This window comes from Syngnathoides biaculeatus, chromosome 22, assembly GCF_019802595.1.
Source record: "Syngnathoides biaculeatus isolate LvHL_M chromosome 22, ASM1980259v1, whole genome shotgun sequence".
Lineage (NCBI taxonomy): Eukaryota > Metazoa > Chordata > Actinopteri > Syngnathiformes > Syngnathidae > Syngnathoides > Syngnathoides biaculeatus.
The window spans coordinates 16,412,897-16,432,464 of NC_084661.1; the positions used below are offsets into that span (position 1 = coordinate 16,412,897).

At 47.0% G+C, this 19,568-nt stretch overlaps 1 protein-coding gene across 3 annotated transcripts in view; it reads right to left on the bottom strand.

Moving 5' to 3' along the window:
• Nucleotides 1-19,568, bottom strand: part of etv4 (ETS variant transcription factor 4) — a 57,184-nt gene that overhangs the window by 5,858 nt on the left and 31,758 nt on the right. For all 3 annotated transcript variants that reach the window (XM_061810503.1, XM_061810501.1, XM_061810504.1), the window contains one exon: nt 16,017-16,070. In XM_061810503.1, coding sequence (XP_061666487.1) covers nt 16,017-16,070 — 54 coding nt within the window. The remainder of the gene's footprint in view (nt 1-16,016; nt 16,071-19,568) is intronic.

Genomic DNA, 19,568 nt, shown 5'->3' on the forward strand with positions numbered 1-19,568 from the left:
AAATGCGTTCCAAGGCTAAAAAAAAATTGGCTTTTAAAGCATTTTTTTTTAGCTTTTGCTGATAATAAACTGCATAGTAGAAATGCAAGTATAGTTGAAATACTTTATACGATAAAATAATTTAAGAAATATTTTTATTTTTTGCTTAAAATGTATGCTTTGGTAGTAGAGTACGCTAGACGTGGGTGGGTCAACTGCTTGCGCCGCACGCATTATGTCATTTCCGTTTTTTTTCGGGGGGAGGCATTCGAATTGACAATAACAAAGCGCGTCGTGCGTGGGTCAGCTGGTCTGGCCGCGGGCAATATGTTACTTCCGCGTTTTGTACCGATTTTTGTTGGTAAACAGAAGAAAAAAAATCTCGGAATTTTCATTCGAAAACAGATTTGTTTGAAAACGGGGACGTTCGAGAACCGAGGCTTTACTGTAATCCACTCAACGGCGCAACACACAAGCACAGGATATTTACATTGAAGTACTTGAAGCTCTTTCACACGCAACACAGCGCTGGCTCGCTTGTGTGCGTGTGCAGCAAACACATTCCAGGCCAAAGAGCCCTCGCCCACTTGCCCGCCTCGACTCTCGCAGACACAACAGCGAACGAACCCGCCGCCGCGGCAAACGCACAAAGTGGGAATTCTTTCCTATCGGCATCCAGATGTCGCGTCGGCTGCGTCTTGACATTGACGGTACGGACGCCTCGCGTTCAAACCGAGCTGTCAATCAAAAGGGGGGGGGGGGCACGTTTTTGGTAGAGCTTTATAATGCGCACGCCCCCCTCCCCCAAAGAAAAACACCCAAAGTGAAGCTTCAAGCTGTGCCGAGGGCTGGTGTTTATTATGCGAGGGGAGGCTTTCGGCCCCGAGACGTGTACAGGATGTTTTTCTGGTCCCGGCAGGGTAAACAGCAGCAGCTGTGCGCTTCCAGCTGGGGGGGGGGGGGGGGGGGGGGCACACGTGTGGGGGGTGCATTCATTCATGTGTGTGTCTGGAATCTCTGTGGGCGTGTACCTGTGTCTACATGCTCGTGTGTGTGTGTGTTACAGAAAATTGCACACTCGGCTTCATTCACAAAAAAAAAAAAAAAAAAAAACGGTGGCGCGGCGAGCGTGCGTGGCCTGAAAGTGAAAGAGCTTCAACAACTCGGAGATGATTCAGTCAATTTAAATGAATATTCTGTTCAGACAAGAAGAAGAAATTACACAAACACCGCCAGGGATCGATGACTTTTTTTTTTTTTTTTTTTGCAGTACTTTATACTTTTAAGGACTGTAACGACCTCGCGTTCGGTGCACTTTTCGTTGACGTCCCGAAGTTCAGTAAAACGCAAACAAAGTGAGCTCGGTCAACGCAGTTGCGGGCGTGACCGGTGACTGCAACGAGACCCCGCCCCGCTCGGCTGCCAATGGAATGCCACGACGACCTCTTTGCCTCTTTGTCTTGCATCTTTCTCACGTCGCCCATGTTTCGAGTGGCGGAGCGACGTGAATAGAGGCGGGCCTGTCTACGTCTTGGAGCGAGTCGCTCTTGGCGGCTTTCCTCAAATCGAACGTGTACTTCCAAAAATAATCCCTGAATGAAAACAAAGCGAGCGCTCCAGTAAATGATGGAGTCTGCATTTACAAGGCGGTGGCAGTCTTGTAAACGGAAGCACGGAGAGAGAGAGAGAGAGAGAGAGAGAGTGATGTTCCTCAGGTCCCTTCCGGCCTTTTATTTGGGGCGATACGAGCTCCTTTGCAATGCAACGTCTTCACGAGTCCAAACATTCGTTTTTTGTTTTTTTTTTTTTAAGATCGCGCAAAAGACACTGCGGCAAAAGTCAGGCCGGGCAACTCTGGTCCCTGCAAAATTTCAGGCAAAACATGTCAACGTCTCACTTGGGTTAAGTTAGGAATAAATCAAGTCTTACAATATCGTATAGTCGCACATTAGTACGCAGAACGTGTACTAGCGCATTTGCAACGACATCGTTTTAATCGGCCCGAACCAGTTTACATATTGTCTATTTACTGGCTTCTCAAAACAAACAAAAAAGAAAGGCGGAACCACAAATTAATTCATCCCCCACTTCTTTTGGTGTCCCCCAGGACTCTATCTTGGGCTCCCCTTCAATTTGTCACCTACATCCCAATTTTTCCTCATAAATTCAGCTTCCACTGTCCCACCCTGTTCAACCTCTCGAGTAAACCCACCGCCACTCTTCCTGCTACCTCCCTTCTCTGAACTCCAACTCTGGTTCTCATCCAACTTTTTGCAACTCAAGAGTGATAAAAGCAAAATACTAATTATAGTTTCCAACTTTACGCTCGCCAAAATTGACAGTCCCCCCCCCCTCCACCCCCCACTTCTGTGTCATCCCAGAAAGCACACAAACAACATTACTACATAATATTACGACTTATTCATGAAACTTTAATAGCCTCGGTCCACCCCCCACCCCCCCTCCCAGACTGCTGGTGTCCTTGCTCAAAGTGTCGTCACTTCCCACCGGGATTATTCCAACTCTCTCCTGGTTGGTCTCCCCCAACATCGGTACAAAAACTGCACCTTCTGAAAAACGCAGCCGCCGTAGGTCTAGTCTAAACCAAGTCCAGTCTCCCGAAGACCAAGTCAAAAGGAAGTCAAGTCTTTCATCAGTTTTACTCAAACAAGTCCCTAATTGTAAAATTGGCGATTTAAGTCACGTGACTCCAGTCCCTCACCTCGGTCTCAAGGATTTTATTAGGAGCGGCCTGGAAGTTTTCCACTTCGACGGGGACCGATGACGCAGATGTTCGGATTGAAGCACACCAGACATTCCCGGCAGCTCTTTTGAGTGATAAACCCACGGACCGGTCCCCATCTATTTGCTGGAATTTTATAGCCGCTGCCAATCCCGGCCTATTGTTGTGGGGGGGCTATCATCGACTGACCCCCCGGGGTGTGCATATGTGTGAGTGTGACGAGTACTCTTTACATATTTAAATGTAGAGCGTGCTAATAAGGGATGCTGGCAGAAAAGTGATGGTCACGGCTGAGTGCTTTGGGAAGTGAAGGGATCATTACGTCGTGGGGGGGGGGGGGATTTGGGGGTGGGGGGTTCCCATTCACCGCGCACACACCGCAAACAAATCACAAGAACCCCACCCAATGGGCCTGCTCTCAGCTGAGGCGCGCTAGTGGGAATACGTCGAGTGGATTCCTGTGGGATTCCGAAAAGCACACAAGCGCGGATGAGACGGACTCGCTAAAATAAGCTTCCACCAAAGAGCGGCGGCGGCGGCGGCGACACGGCTACATTGTAAACACTCTTTCGCCACGCCCGCTATTATTACTGCATATGTTTCTTTGATAATAATGTAGAAACATTGTGAGCGTAGCGACAAGGATATCCAGCACAGGTGTCAAACTCAAAGCCCGGGGGCCAGATCTGGCCCGCCGCATGATTTGATGTGGCCCCGTGAAGGCAACTCGTGTCTTATCAACTTCAATGATTTTTGTTAAACTCTGCACCAAAATTTCAGTTATGTCATCAATGATAACATTAAGATATTGCAAGCATTTTTCCTTACCAAAAGTGAACAATAGTAGAAACGTTGCCCTTGATTTCTGATCCCAAAACTGGTTCATAAATTTCATGTGTAAATATGATGAGGCTGTTGTAAGATTTAACAGCCGTCCCGGGGAAGGAAACCATAACTAAAATGTGGCCCGCTACAAAAATGAGTTTGACACCCCTGATATGAAGTATTACTCTTCTACCATCAGAATCAGCTTTAATGGCTCAATAAAATTGTTTTTTTTTTTTTTGTTTTGGGGGGGTGGGGGGGTGGGGGGGGGCAGGAGTACAGATCCCCTTAACAGACACCTGACACCACACAACTAATTCTTAAATAAATAAAATGCAAATTTAGCAACATGAAATGAATTTCTACAATCAATCTGAAACAAATCCAAAGATTTTCTTTTCATGCTGCTAAACCTTCCAATATGTAATTGCCTGAAATATTACTGTGCTAACAACTTTGATGTGAGATCAGTCACCAAAGTCGTTTTTGAAAAACGGAAATTTTAGCAACATAGCCAAACGGAATTGCTCTTACGAAGGCCACGAAATAAACCGTCTAAATTGGCACACGGTAAAACGCAAATCCCAAGTCTACGGAACTCCATATGAACAAAATAAATGCCAACAATTATGTAATGGCCCACGACAGCATCTCCATATCAGTTCAATCGTCCTTGACACGAGCTCCCCGTGTTACGTTTGCTCAAGTTCTTGCAGCCGCGAAGGGGCTGAGCAGAAGGGACGCCCCCAAAGCGAAGACAGAACTGGATCTGGACAGTCTTAGACCCAATATTTACGCCAAACTTTGCCAAGTCTCGAGCTTCTGGAAGTCCGCGGCGCACGAGAGCTTCAGCGGACGAATGTCAAACACCAGCAGAACACTTCCATATCCATCCAGCCATTTTCTTAGCCGCTTATCCTCACAAGGATCGCTGGAGCCAATCCCAGCTGTCAACAGGCAGGAGGCGGGGCACACCCCGAACCGGTCGCCACGAAGAGACAAACTGTCGCATTCACAATCCCGCCTTGTGGCAATTGACAGCGTCTAATTAATGGTGCATGTTTTTGGGATGTGGGAGGAAACCGGAGTGCGAACCTCACGCGGGCGGGTCCGGGATCGAACCCGGGACCTCAGCTGATCCACTGTGCCTCCACCAGCAGAAAGTTGTGATGAACAAAAGTTCTTACACTTAACTCCACCTCGTGGGGTTGTGTGCCTCTCGTCGGCCGCCATTTGTGCAACCCCCCCCGGAGTGCAGGCCAAATGCTTCGGATCAATGACGCCGCTGAAGACGATTACGCCACGCTGGTTTGAAAGGTTAAAAAGGAAGCTATTGATTGACAAGAACGGCTTAATGACATTAGCCGCACAACAACGGTTTGACGGTTAAACAGTAAACGCTGGCCGAGACCCGCTTTCACGCTGCCTTTTATAATTTCATCATCCGCTCAATTTTTATGCCTTCGCATCAGTCCAAAATCAGGGTGTAACACCTTCCGCCGCCCTGGCCGCGTCTAATCTAAAAACTCACGCGGGCACGCGACAGCAATATACAAATGTCACCCGTGCATTTCGTTATCTGACATCGTAAATCGTGCCGGAACACGCAGGAAGTGAGGAACATGCGCGGGACACGTGCGCGCTTCGCGGGTCGCTGCGCAATCGGGAAAGTCAGCGCGTGGGGGGGGGGGGGGGGGAGGGAGTGAAGCGCCTCGCCGACGGATCCATTAGCGCTCGCCTATCTGACGGATGAATTTTTAACGAGATTGACGGGAAAGTCGGACGCCTACTTTTTATGGAAATTCTCGATTATTACGAGTAGCCGATTAGGATTTGCTCTCCTTTTCCAACATAACAGTTGCAAAAGAAAGCAAAATGAACAAAGAAAGAATAGAACAGTGGAAAAACAAGATCCGACTCAAAGTAACAATAAAATCATCCATCCATTTTCTTTGCCGCTTATCCTCACAAGGGTCGGGGGGAGTTACGTTACTTACCCCCTCCCCCACGAATAATGGATGCAGTATTTTAATAGTGATACGCGTGTGCCATATTTTCACAACCATAAGGGGCAATTAAGTCTTAAATTTTCCCCAAAATGGAGAGCGCACTCTAAGTGCACAATGAGTTCCATCCATTGTCTTTGCCGCTTATCCTCACAAGAGTGCTAGAGCCTAACCTACAGCTGTCAACAGGCAGGAGGCGGGGTATACTCTGGACTGGTTGCCAGCCAATCGCAGGGCACATTGAGACAAACAGCCACACCCACAATCGCACCTTGGCGCAATTTAGAGTGTCCAATTAATGTTGCATGTTTTTTTGGGGATGTGGGAGGAAACCGGAGTCCCCACCCGAAGAAAACCCACCCAGGAACCGGGAGAACATGCAAACTCCACACAGGCGGGTCCGGGATTGAACCCGGGACCTCACAACTGTGAGGCCAACAATCTAATAGCTAAGCCACCGTGCTGCCAAATACATTTTTTTTTTTTAAACCAAGGTAATAAGTTATGAAACTGAATCATTTTGACATTAACTGTGCCAAATGCAACAACTAGAAAATTACAATAGGAAAATTTCGATGGCAATTCATAGCTGCACCTGCTGAAACAATTTTTTTCCCAAAACTAACTGCTTGTGTACTCATCAGTAAACATTGTGGTGAGTTGTAAAAATCTGCAAAAATTCAGGCGGTTCGTACAACAACGTCAGCATATTCGAGGGTAGGAAAAAATGAGTTGTCGTTGGCGTTCCAACCTTTTCCTCACATCGAGGGCCCAATTGTTGGCTAACCGGATGCGCGAGTGCGTGACGGCCGGCGTACTTTGCCACGGGTTTCTGCAAATGTCACACTTTCACTTCCCTCTGCGTGAAAATTGCACTTCTTGTCTTTCGGGGGGGGGGGGTGAGAAACGACGTGTGCCGACGCACGTCAGTCCACGTTGCTCCCGGCCAGTGCCGGCAAAGATTTACATAAAGCAGATTAATCACGTATCATTATTTGGTTTAGTTCTTTTTTTATTTACTTGCTCACACCACTTACGGGCTGACCCGTGTTTGCCAACTAAACTAAACATAAAACAGAATTTTAAAAAACACTTGCATCTAACTTTACCCCATAACTTTGTTTGACAAAGATCTCCTAGCTTAATGCTAACGCAACGCAAAATAGCATAGACACAAATGTTCAGCATCATAACGGTGCAGCAACACATGTACACAGACAACATAACACAGGCATATATTCTTCATCTGTTTACAAAAAAAACCAAAAAAAACTAATACTCCTCCAGCTTAGTAACAAGTTGTGACCGTCTTTTGTTTGCATTAATTGCACCGGTTGAACAGTTCTGAGGACCCGGGTTCGATCCCGGACCCGCCTGTGTGGAGTTTGCTTGTTCTCCCCGTACCTGCTAAATTGCCCCTAGGTGTGATTGGGAGTCTCCACGTGCCCTGCGATTGGCTGGCGACCCGTTCAAGGTGTACCCCGCTTCCTGCCCGCTGGGACAGGCTCCTGCACTCCCAGCGACCCTCGTGAGGATAAGCGGCGAAGAAAATGGATAGATAATCGCTTCGCCTCCAGGAGGTCAAGGCCGAGGGAGCCGCACAACGAACGCAAATAAGTTACAGTAATGGAATCGGTCCTTACACTATTCTTTTTTCTTCTTTTTACACAAATGTTTACTTCTACTTAAGTACAGCGTGAGCACTTTTTCCTGGTGCGATTACAGAAGATCTTCGCCTTGTAAATAGAGCAAAGGAGACGCCTGTTACGGATGCGCCGCGCACTAAAAAGGGCGATAAACTCCGCGCAGCGCCAAAGAGCCCCCGACGTGATGCGTCGACGCTCCCAATGTGCCGCGTTTGCGCTTCTGACAAATTTCCATCGAGCCGCCGTAAATCCGACGCTCACGGCGCGGGACGATATATCCCCCGTCCCGGGACGTCCCGTTACAGGCCGGGGGCAGGATGTCATTAATTTGACACCATATTGACTCCTCACTCCACAATATAGTCCCCCCCCCCCCCCCCCCCACACACACTTAACGTTTGACGTGGCGATCGATGCATCCACACGCTACTGAGGTGATATAACGAGCACCCGCTGCTTGACGGGATTACTGCGAGCGCAAGCCGCTATCGAGGCTGAAGAGTTGCATTAGTGTGCGCGAGGCGCAGTACGCGTACGTTGAAGTAAAGTATTACATAGTTGGTGAAAAAGAGAGCGGCAACACAAAACCGTGCAGTCTACAATCTATAATATCAACAGTTAAACATAATATACAGGAAAGGCTCGGTTGTCGAACGTCCCCGTTTTCGAACGAAAATTTCAAGATTTTTTTGCTTCTGTTATCGAACGAAAATCGTAAATCGCCCCCACAAAACCCGGAAATAACATATCGCGCGCGGCCAGATCAGACCACGACGCGCTTTATTGTGAATTCCCGCACCACCAAAAAACCCAAAATACGTATAATACTATACCAAAATACCAAAAACGTTTTGTTATTGTCAATTCAAATGCCCCCCAACCCCCCCCCAAAATGACAATGAACGCAGCCCAACTAGCGCACTTTCATTTTTCTGTAAAACGCAGCCTCGGTACACAGATGTGTCCCGGTAGTGACTGTTATTTTTCTTCTTCTGGAGGACTTCCGTATTAAACCCCAATTACGGCTCCAAAGAAGGCAAGTTGCTCGTTTAAAGTTATTCTGCACTTTTGTTAAAAAAAAAAAAAAAAAAAAAGTTTACAAGGCTGGGAGCCAAGTCGCTACAGTTACGGCAATGCGCTCCCAGCCTCGCGTACTCTACTACTAAAACATACATTTTAAGCAAAAAATAAGTATATTTCTTGAATTATTTTATTCTATAAAGTTTATTAACAGGAAACGCTAAAAAAAATACTTTAAAAAGCCTAATCTTTTAGGCTTGGAACACATTATTTCTATTTCCATTCAGTGAAATGGGAAACATCGCTTTGGTTTTCAAACAAATCCCTTCTCGAACCGTTTTCTGGAGCGGATTGTGGTCGCGAACTGAGGCTAGCTAGAAACAATGAAAAATGACTTCTGGAAGTGCGCCACTATTGCATAGGAGTGCATTGTCTTGAAATAAGCGGCAGACAGTTCTCGCTCACCCCCCCCCCCCCCCCCACGCAAAAATCACGATGGAAGATCTCCAAATGCTCCACAACTCGTTTGACCCCGACGTCTTTCCTTTCTTTCCTCGGGCTGATTTATCTGCGCTTTATCTCGATCAAGTCGTCTATCAGTTGCCGTGCCGTGCCGGGGCGGGTGGAGAGGCTGAGGATCGATGGGCGACATTCTACTTCGACCCCCCCCCCCCCCGAGCACGCCGACTGGCTTGTGTCAGCAGGTCAACATAATTGTCTGCACTGTGGCCAGGATTCAAACTGCTAATACTTTGTTGCGTTCCGCTTTGTGACGTACTCGGCGGGCTTACAAACAAACGAGGACCGAAACAACAGAGCAGAGAGGAATTTTCTTTTCCTTCTTTTTCCGAGAACGCGTCGACTTGTCTGCGCATGACGACTTTCTTGGAAGAGTCTCGTCTTCCTTATTATCATCATTTACTCCAAACGTTTCCGCAAAAGAGAAAATCGAGGCCGACGCACGCAAAGACTCACTTCGGGCCCTCCCCGTGCCGCCCCCTCCTCTCATCAGTCATTCTCGAGGGTGCTTAAAAGCAATAAAGTCGCACTTCAGGCTATTTCCAACTACTTTTCTTAAAGATTTGTTTCGAAATGCGGGATATAAATTAAAAGACAACTGCTGAAATCTGGAGATATCGCGCGAAACCATTTTTTCTTCTTCTTGATTTTTGGGGCGTGGCTAAAACGGCGCCCGGTGACGCCAGGCAGAGGTGGCGAAGTTTTTAGCAGAGACGTCGTAAAAACATACATATGCGATTTTTTTTTTTTTTTCCAGGAATGTCCGACATGCAATCAAGACTAAACTTTTCCCGTTTTAAGTCAAATCAGTTTACTAACATTATTTTTATTTGACAAATACCGCAACAATGAGAGTATTTTTCTTTTTTTTTTCTTTTTTTTGTTTTTTATAAATACTCTATAAAGGGTTTTCAAAAAATTACTGTTCAGTCATGGCTAAAAATTGTAAATGTGTTGTAGTTGACAAAAAAAAAAAAAAAAAACTTTGGTACTTTTTACTTTTCTACTCGTTTTCGAGCACAGGTGTCAAACTCAAGGCCCGGGGGCCAGATCTGGCCCGTGCATAAGCTTTTATATGGCCCACGAAGCCAAATCTGAAATCTGGAGATATCGCGCGAAACCATTTTTTCTTCTTCTTGATTTTTGGGGCGTGGCTAAAACGGCGCCCGGTGACGCCAGGCAGAGGTGGCGAAGTTTTTAGCAGAGACGTCGTAAAAACATACATATGCGATTTTTTTTTTTTTTTTTTTTTTCAGGAATGTCCGACATGCAATCAAGACTAAACTTTTCCCGTTTTAAGTCAAATCAGTTTACTAACATTATTTTTAATTGACAAATACCGCAACAATGAGAGTATTTTTCTTTTTTTTTCTTTTTTTTGTTTTTTATAAATACTCTATAAAGGGTTTTCAAAAAATTACTGTTCAGTCATGGCTAAAAATTGTAAATGTGTTGTAGTTGACAAAAAAAAAAAAAAACTGGTACTTTTTACTTTTCTACTCGTTTTCGAGCACAGGTGTCAAACTCAAGGCCCGGGGGCCAGATCTGGCCCGCGCATAAGCTTTTATATGGCCCACGAAGCCAAATCTAACGTGTCAATTTCCATGATTCTTGCAAAAAATCTGTACCAAATTTTGAAATTGTCATTGTAAATGACAAAGTTGAGATATTACAAGCGTTTTTGTGTTGCCAACCTTGAATAGTTGAAAAACACATTACCCTTGATTTCTGATTCCTAAACTAGTTCATAAATTGAGGAGATGATTAAATATTTCTGTTCCACCGTTAAAAGAGCCCCCTGGGGGAAACCGGAACGACAATGTGGCCCGCGAGGAATATGAGTTTGACACCCCTCTTTTAGAGTCTGCACCATTTCACTTTTATCAGGTGACAGAATTGAACCTACGCCTCTATTTTTACCAGCGTCCTTTTTAGACAAGTATCCGTATTTCTTCTAAAGTACAGAGTATGAGTATTTTTTTTTTTTTTTAATCAGTAGAATTGCATATTTGTGGAGGAACACACTGTAAATAAATGACGTCCGTCGAATTCCACGCTGATTGGACGCAGAAACCATGACGGCGTCGTGCTGTAAAAAAAAAGTGAGCGCAAAAAAACAACAAGCGGTCCCTCAGGTGCCGCGAGCGAGGGCCCGCCAACCTCAGCTGGCCTTTCACAAGCGCGCCATTGATAAAAAGCGCTGCGGCTGACTCGAGAGGCCGCAAACGTGTCAGGAAGGAGGCGTTCGCGTTGGTGGTTTTTCGGCGCTCGTTTCTGGCGGACACCTGGCTGTTTTTTCACGCTTGCGTTTTTGGAAAAAGAGAAAGGCCACACGAAGGAGCTGCGTGTTTTGGACGAGAGGAAGGGGGAGGCGCTCGCCCCGCGAACCGGGCCCGAGAGACGCCGCTGCGGGGGCGACTCCTTCATGAAATGCTTTTCAAAAACGGGCGGTCCACTAAATATCTTGCAAAGAATTATGACGGGCATGGCTAAAATTACTCCTGCCTACACTGGAAAAATGACCGATTAAAATCAAGGTCACGTATTTTTAAAACAACTTATTCTGTGCTGTTTAAAATAAAATAAAATAAAATAAAATCAGGGGGGGGGGGGGAACGGAACAACTTGAGATTCTTAAAACGGACCTAAAATATGAACGCTTTTCACTAGAAAAATGATAAATTGACTTGGTAAATTATTCCGCTTTTGCAGTGCACTTTGGGCCCATCTGATTCACATTCCTGGCACATTCCTCTTGTCATGTTTCCAACAAAGCAGCTTTAAAACTGCTCACCACACCCCACCCCACCCCACCCCACCCCACCATTAACTTGACCAAAAAAAAAAAAAAAAAAATATTTTGAAGTGCTTCCTCTTGGGAAAAATAGCCCTTCAATCAAAATGTTATTTAATCACGATCTTTAAAATATTCGCATTTTAAACGTTCGAAACTTCGTCATCATGGACACGGCTTGACTTGAACCTTCCATCGTGGATGTGCTCCCCATTTTTGACAACAGAAATCTTCCCTTCATCCATCCATCCATTTTCTTTTGCCGCTTATCCTCACGAGGGTCGCGGGGAGGGCTGGAGCCTATCCCAGCTGTCGACGGGCAGGAGGCGGGCTACACCCTGAACTGGTTGCCTGCCAATCGCAGGGCGCATCGAGACAAACAGTCGCACTCACAATAACACTTATGGGCAATTTAGAGTTTTTGGGATGCGGGAGGAAACCGGAGCGCCTGGAGAAATCCCACGCAGGCACGAGGAGAACACCCAGGCGGGTCCGAGATCCACCATGCCACCATGTTGCCCACACTTCCTTGCCACATTTCCCACCTCCTCCTGCTCACAGGAAGTAAATCCGACACTTTCCATGGCGATTACTTGACGTCCAAACCATCTGAAACGGCCGCCGGGCTCCTACCCGTTTGGTTGCTCGGCAACCGGTGCCAAATATGGACACGCTCGCGCCTGGTCGCCCTGTATTAATGGACCAGAACCACTGACTGGGCCAACGAAAAGCTGCCGTCGAGTTGTTTTTCCCTATTCCTAGGTAAAAACCCAACTTATGAAAGTATTTCTGCTCCGGTTGACTTCCGCCGGCCTTCACCGCCATTCACTCCCGCGGCTCCTCGCTCGCGCCTTCTCCCCGATAAAGGAGAGCGGCGGCGCTCTACGGCCTCAACTTCCTACGTAATTACTGCAAGGCACAAAACCAAACAATCGTCCCATACAGCTCTGAAATCGCCGGATTAGTTCACATCTTGGAACACTCAAACCGTGTGTGTGCGTGTTCGAGAGAGAAAGAGAGAGAATTCAACACAGGAAGGGAGGGAGGGCTTCAGAGTATCCACTTGGAAAGGAGGATGAGGGACGGAGGGAGGGGGGCAGTGCAGTCTTTTTTTTTTTTTTTATGAATGGAGAGCGAAGGAGTGAGCCGCGGAGAGGCACACTTCCTCTTACGCAGGCGGGGAAGAAAAATTTATGAATGGCTCGCGCGGAGTGTAAACAAAGACAAAGCAGCTCTTGGCGTCTCGGTCGACGCTCGGCTCGCGACCTCCACACGCGAGAAAAATTCGGGAATCCGGAAAGCGCTGCGACTCCGGAGCGGGAAAAATATTAGTCTAGTTTTTCACACATTTTGTGCACTTTGTCTCCGTGGCTCGGAAGACGCGCACAAGGATGTTGCACGCCCATTTTGTAACACCCGCGGGGTAATGTGGGTGTTTTCCAGTTTGTTTTTTTTAGCATCCACACTTTCGGCGCTTCAGAATTGTTCAACAATTTTCCCGGAGAGAGTGTTCAACACCCACGCATTTCTTATTTTCTGGCCGTTATTGCACTATAACCGACAACCAACTCCAACACGTACCCTGCACCCCAACACCCGCCCAGATTATTATTTTTTTTTCCCCTACACCGCCGTGGCCTGCGAACGGCGTGAACAAAACGGACGAAAGCCGCCAAGTTAGCGAACGAGATCGTTTCAACAGATGTGCAGCGATTGCACAATCGCTCGGTGTGACATTCCAGCGTGTTATTTAAGTGTTTGTTTTTTTTAAACCCTCGTGGAAGCCACACCCGTGCAGGTAAGAAGCAGACGCGGCATCCAAACTCGCCAGGGCGCCGCGCTCGTCCGGAGGCATCAATTATACTCCCGCCAGCCCGGATTACAGTCTGCCTTTATGCTTTTATACACACGCTACAAATGCCAGTTTCAATAACAAGTGAGTCACCTGCGCAGTTACTCGTCTTTCGCTATCAGCGTCGGTTGAACTTTTAACGTCTGGCGGCCAATCCGGCCCGATTTCCGTTCTTAATATTGCCAACAATGTTGACAACTGCGAGCGGTTTCAATCTATCGTCCGTTGCGGTGCGAGAAAAAGCAGACAATCAATCAGAATCCTTTGAGGAAGCGACGACAGAGACAAGCTTGTAAACAAAAACAAAAAAAATCTAGCCTTTATCTAGTCATCGTATTTGAATCCGCTCTTTCCAAAAATGACTTTTTTGTAGCTTCCGAGTGACTAAAATAGTCTTTATTGTTGTTATCCTTTCAATCAATATTGACTTCAAGTCTTGTGTTTCCCACACTTTATTACACGTGTAAATGTATCGGGACGATTAGAACGATGGAGGCACGCACTGGAAAGGAGAGGAATGAAGATTACCCGAAGTAAAACGGAATATATGTGCGTGAATGGGAGGGGAGGAGGGGGAAGGGCGAGGCTACACGAAGAAGAGATGGCGAGGGTGGACGACTTCAAATGCTTGGGGTCAACGATCCAGAGCAAACGGAGAGTGTGGGAAGGAAGTGAAGAAACGGGTCCAAGCGGGGTGGAACAGTTGGCGGAAGGTGTCTGGTGTTCTATGTGACAGAAGAGTCTCCGCTAGGATGATGGGAAAAGTCTATAAAACGGTGGTGAGGGCGGCCATGCTGTACGGATTAGAGACACAGGTGCACAGGAAGTAGAACTGGAGCTGGCAGAAATGAAGATGTTGAGGTTCTCGTTTGGTTGGATAGGATTAGAAATGAACTCATTAGAGGGACAGCCAAAGTTGGATGCTTTAGAGACAAGGTTCGAGAGAGCAAACTTCGATGGTTTGGACATGTCCAGGGGCGAGAGAGTCTGAGGATGGAGCTGCCAGGCAAAAGAGGGAGAGGAAGACCCAAGAAAAGGTGGATGGATGTGGTGAGGGAGGACATGAGGACAGTTCGGACAGTCCTGTGGAGACCCCTAATGGGACAAGCCGAAAGGACAAGAAGAAGAAATGTATTGCGACGTGTGTGTTGTATTTCTTCCCCCACCCACCCCCCTGGACTGCAAAATGTGTGCCTCGGCTCCATAAAGTTTGGGTAAGACTCGGCGGCGCAGTGGGCCAAACCAACCACAGAGTCTTTCAGCTGTCAAGTCGCGAGTCGTCAAAACCGCGAAATCTTCTCGAACAAGCCGCTCCTTGCGTGTCGGCGGTCAGAGTCCAAGAGTCGGCGTGAGCGTGAGCAGCCGGGACGCCGTCTGTCAACACAAAAGCGTCCCCGCGCCTTTCAATGAACTGCGGTGGCCCCCGGTGACCCCGCAAATCACGCTCGGGTCAGCAGTTAGCGTCAGGCGGGCGAGCCCATTGGTGGACCGGCCCAGAGGGGGTTAAGTAGACATGACCTCCCCTCGCGCGCCCTCGGGTTCATCTGCGCCCCCTTTGGTGTTTTGCGGCCTAATGGACGGCGACAATGTTGCGGCCGTGGCATCGTGACGCATGCGGGGATGAAATGGCGCCGTGTTTACACACCAAAGACCGCGGGGCAGGATGCCAAAGTGACCCCGGCCGAAAGCTGTCAATTCTTTCCCAGCAAGACAGAGGCGGGGGTCAATCACATCAAAAACATAAATGTCGTATCATAAGTCTCAAGTTTGAAACCGGCAGGTTTCAAGCAAGTCCCGAGTTATTGTAGCAAAACTCAATTCAAGCGGAATCATAAAATAAGTCAAGTCGTATGATCTTGCTCGGTCACAACATATCAGAGGTGGAAATATTTTAAGTTACATACCAGTCACATCGTGAACAAAAAAAATATGACGTCATGCTGAAATTGCAGATTTTCAAAGACTTATCGTGCGTTTCGAGTCCGTCTAGTCCAGTTTTTCCACATTTCACCCAAGTCAAGTCACGTGAGCCGAGTCACATCGTGTGACTCGAGTCCCCCGCTTGCTCCGAGCTGCCAAACGTTTTCATAAAGATGTTTGTACAAGGGTGCCCCCCCCCCCAGACCCTGAAGCGCCATTGTTAACAAAAAGGGAAGCTCATTCAAATCGGTTGCTTTCCTTTTTTTTTTTTTTTTTACGTGGTTCCACCAACACAAAGCCCATCTTTGGACCTGAATCCGCTTGTTTACCGGTTTCCTGAGCCGGACCCTCTCGGCTTTTCGAGGGCATGCAAATGGCGGACCGCACAGCACAATACGGAGGCCCTTTGGCGTCCTGGCTTTTGTCCGGCGGAAAGATTATACAGTGAAGGGTTCCAAACCCGCTCGGGATAGAGACATCATGGAATTATTCCCCCCTCCCCGCCCCTCCCCCATCACAGCGACCCCCGCGGACACCTCCGCTGGCCCACGTTTGACCTCGCCGTCCCGACGGTGGGCCAGAAACAACACGGGGCAGGTCTAGTGACACCAGATCACACGAGATAAACAATAAAATCTCTGGGGGTAAAAAAAAAAAAAAAAAAAACGGATCGAGGAGCTCTGAGAAGACAAAGAAAGCCAAAAGTACTCACAGTTCTCGGAGTGGAAATCCGGAACAAACTGCTCGTCGCTGTCGGGAACCTGAGCTGGAAGCAGAAGAGAAGAAAACTTATCAAACTTAATGAGGGACTTTTTCAGGGAAACAGACGAGTGAAATCAAACCTTTCCGTCATCGGGGGCTGATGAATTTCCGGAAATCTGACGTCACAGTTCTGACAATTTGCATAAAAACCACACGACGGTTTCTCACTTCTGCCCAACTTTGAAACCAAATCCTTACTTCAAACAGTAAGCCGACCCTGAAACCCTGATTTGAAAAACCATCCAGAAACTTGACTCCAGACCACAACGCCAGACTTTAAGCCACAATTTCAGTTTTAAGATGACGGTCTTGAACGCTCACCCAAGGTTTCAAACTTTAATAACGGCTTTAAAAGCATTATCCAGTCTAGAAACCAGACTTGAAAACTCTATTTTGAAAGCCGGACCTTGACCTAAAACCTTAACCCAGGTTTTACTGCCTGATCTAGTTTTGAAACCCCAACCTTAGCTTGAATTTCTAATTTGAAACCAGACTTGTGGACTAACCCCGACCAAGGCTTCAAACTCCTCAGCGAACCTCTACCCCAGACCGAAACCCTATTTTGAAACCTGAACCCAGACTTGAGACCTTACCCCGACCCCCCTCCCTTTCTGTGAAGTAAGTGTGAACCCAACGCAACGGAAAGTCACATCAAACTCTTTCTGTCCAGCGTTTAGCTCATTCATTCGAGAGCGGCAAACAACACGACTACGGGCTCACGGCCCGGCGGGAGGATTCTGACACCCCCCCCCCCCCCCCCCCAGCGGCGTGTTGCCACTCATTTCCAACCTGCGCGCGTGCGTGTGTGTGTGTGCGCGACCCCGCGTCCACGCAGCACAATGGTGAATGGACGGGGATTCCTAACGCCGGCCCGCAGCACAATAGCGCCTGTCTGAGGCCGCTTGCACCTGGGCCGCCGTCGCTGACTGGACTCATTCACGTCCACCCGGGATGAGTTTCATTCACTAAATCGGACGCTTTTGAAAGGCCCACGGCGGCCCGGAATCGCTGATCGCGACGAGATGGCGCACGTGCGCGCTGACAATTCCTGTTCGGGTCTCCCAAGTCAATGGAAACTAATAGAAATGTGGTTGTTGTGGTACTTTTAGATTTATATTAATAAAATAAGCCAAAGATAAATATTTTAAAAATGAGCCATGTATAATGCAATTTAAAAACGTCAACTGAAATTATGTGGGTGCACAAGTGCGCACACCCTCTAATAATTGGGGAGTGCTCATTTTCAGAATGATATTCATAATGTTATTGTTATGTTAATTAGTACTCACATGCCAAGATTTAAACTGTCTCCGATTGATCCAAAATACATTTCCTCTTCCCTAGTAGACTTTTCTGCTTTTTATGAGAAACCAAAAGATTTTGTGTGAACCCTCTTTGGAACTGTTCATAATTCCCTCCACCTAGACTAAGGGCTCAATTTCATTTGAAAAAAAAAAAACCCAAAACAATTTTTTTAAACTTTCTACCAGAGGTCTGAGGGCTTCATATAAAAATTGAGTGCTATTTGGAACTGTTCATAATTCCCTCCCCCTTGCCAGAGGCCCAGTTCCAGTGGAAGAAAAAGTTTTGGTTTTGCTTAGAAGCCTTAAGGCTTGCAATTATTCATAATTCGCTTCAGCATGACTCATGCCCCAGTCCATTTGAATATATATAATTTTTTTTCCTTTTTGCTTTACAGCAGAAGCCTGAAGGTTTTATGATGACACTTCCTGCTGTTTGGAACCGTTCATAATTCCCTCTACCTCGAGTCTTGCCCCGTTTCCAGCTGAAGGAATGTTTTTCTTTTTCCATTATTTTATTTTTTCCTTTCTACCAGAATTCTGAAGGTTTTGTACCAACAGTGGCTGCTTTTTGGAACTGTTCACAATTCCCTCTACCACCACGCTTCACTGTCGGGACGGTGTTCTTTTGGTGATGAGCAGCGTTACGTTTGCGCCTGTCATGCCTTTTGGAAACAGTTCACTTTTTAAATTTACATTTTACCACCTTGTTTGAGAGGTAAAAGGTATCAAATTGTTGGATTATTTCACAAACTACCCGCCCAAAGTCCAGACTGCCCCACGCTCATGTGACAAAACAATTTGGCCTGCCGTGCCCCCCCCCCCCCCCAACCAGCTCTTACTTTATTTCATCAGCGCTTCTTCACGCGCGATATTGACGGAACCCAGACCACCACGGGTTAGCTAAACAAATTCAGCGCGACAGTGACAAGCGGCATCCGAGCCGGCGCTATGTCACGGCTCCTGGCACGTTTCCCGGCTCGTTGAGCCAGAACAGCCAGTTCAGTCGGTCTGGATCTCTGCACTCAAACATAAACAGCTGCCCCGTCGAATCAGAATTGATTAGAATCCGAGCTAAATACGAGCAAATGTGTCGCGCGGACGCCAACGCGGTACCGCAAAGATATTTTGTCTCCCGTTTCAATGCTTTTTGCACAGATTGCTGATCTCGAGCGAGGAGTCGAAAAGCCAAATTCACGTGTTTGATACATGAAAACGACCAAGGACGTCCGGCCATTTCTAGGCCTTTCTGTGACTACTACGCTACCCTCGGTGGTGGGCATGATGAAGATTGTTTCATAGCGATTCTAAGTCCCAATTGATTTCTGGATCCTACGGTAAACCCAGTTAAACCCAGAGTCCACGATTTTGGTCTTAAAGTTGTCCCAGTCCACAGTGTGAAGCCAAGATGAACAGCAGGCAGCCAGCACAAAAAGAGGAAATCCGATATTTAATAAAATAATTCACTTTTTCTTGTCATCGCACTCCTCCTTCCTGTACACAGAAAAGCAGATGACCGGATGACACTTTTTTTTTTTTTTTTTTTTTGCAGTTCAGACGCACACCATTGATTTCTTATGCAACGTCCCGTCCCGCGGCCCGCTGCGACCTCATAAAAACAACATTACCCGCCCGTTAAGTTACTACTGTTTCGCTTTGGGGCTCGACTTGGCATTTTTGAGAAAGGACACAACGCCGGCGTCGGACGTTTGGCCGCGCGCATCCGCCGGTCGTCGGCGGCGAGCTTGATTGGAAAAAGGCAGGGGTGAAAGCGGACCTGATCGCGAACCAGACCCGTCGTGACGATGAGGATGAGCTTCACTTCCTATCTGCTGTGTGTTGCAGCGTGACAAAATTACTTTGTACTTAAGTACAAGCACAAAAAGAATTGACTCCTGCACGTCAAAATACTATTTATGAAATGTACTTAAGTACAAAAGGTAAAACAAAATGGTAAATGTCAACTGTCAAATATATGCAGTACCCCTTTTGATCTTTTGACATAATGAGGGGGGAAAAAGTTGCTGGTTACGAGCTGAGTGCCTTGACACCCGAGTTTAATTAATTCCGTCTCCATGCTGGTTACTCAAAACAAATATTTTACTCTTGATAAACCCCAGGGGACAGTTTAATAATCAAGACATAGACACACACAAATAGAATTTAACAACTTACTCAGTAAACAACAGTTATAGTAGTCA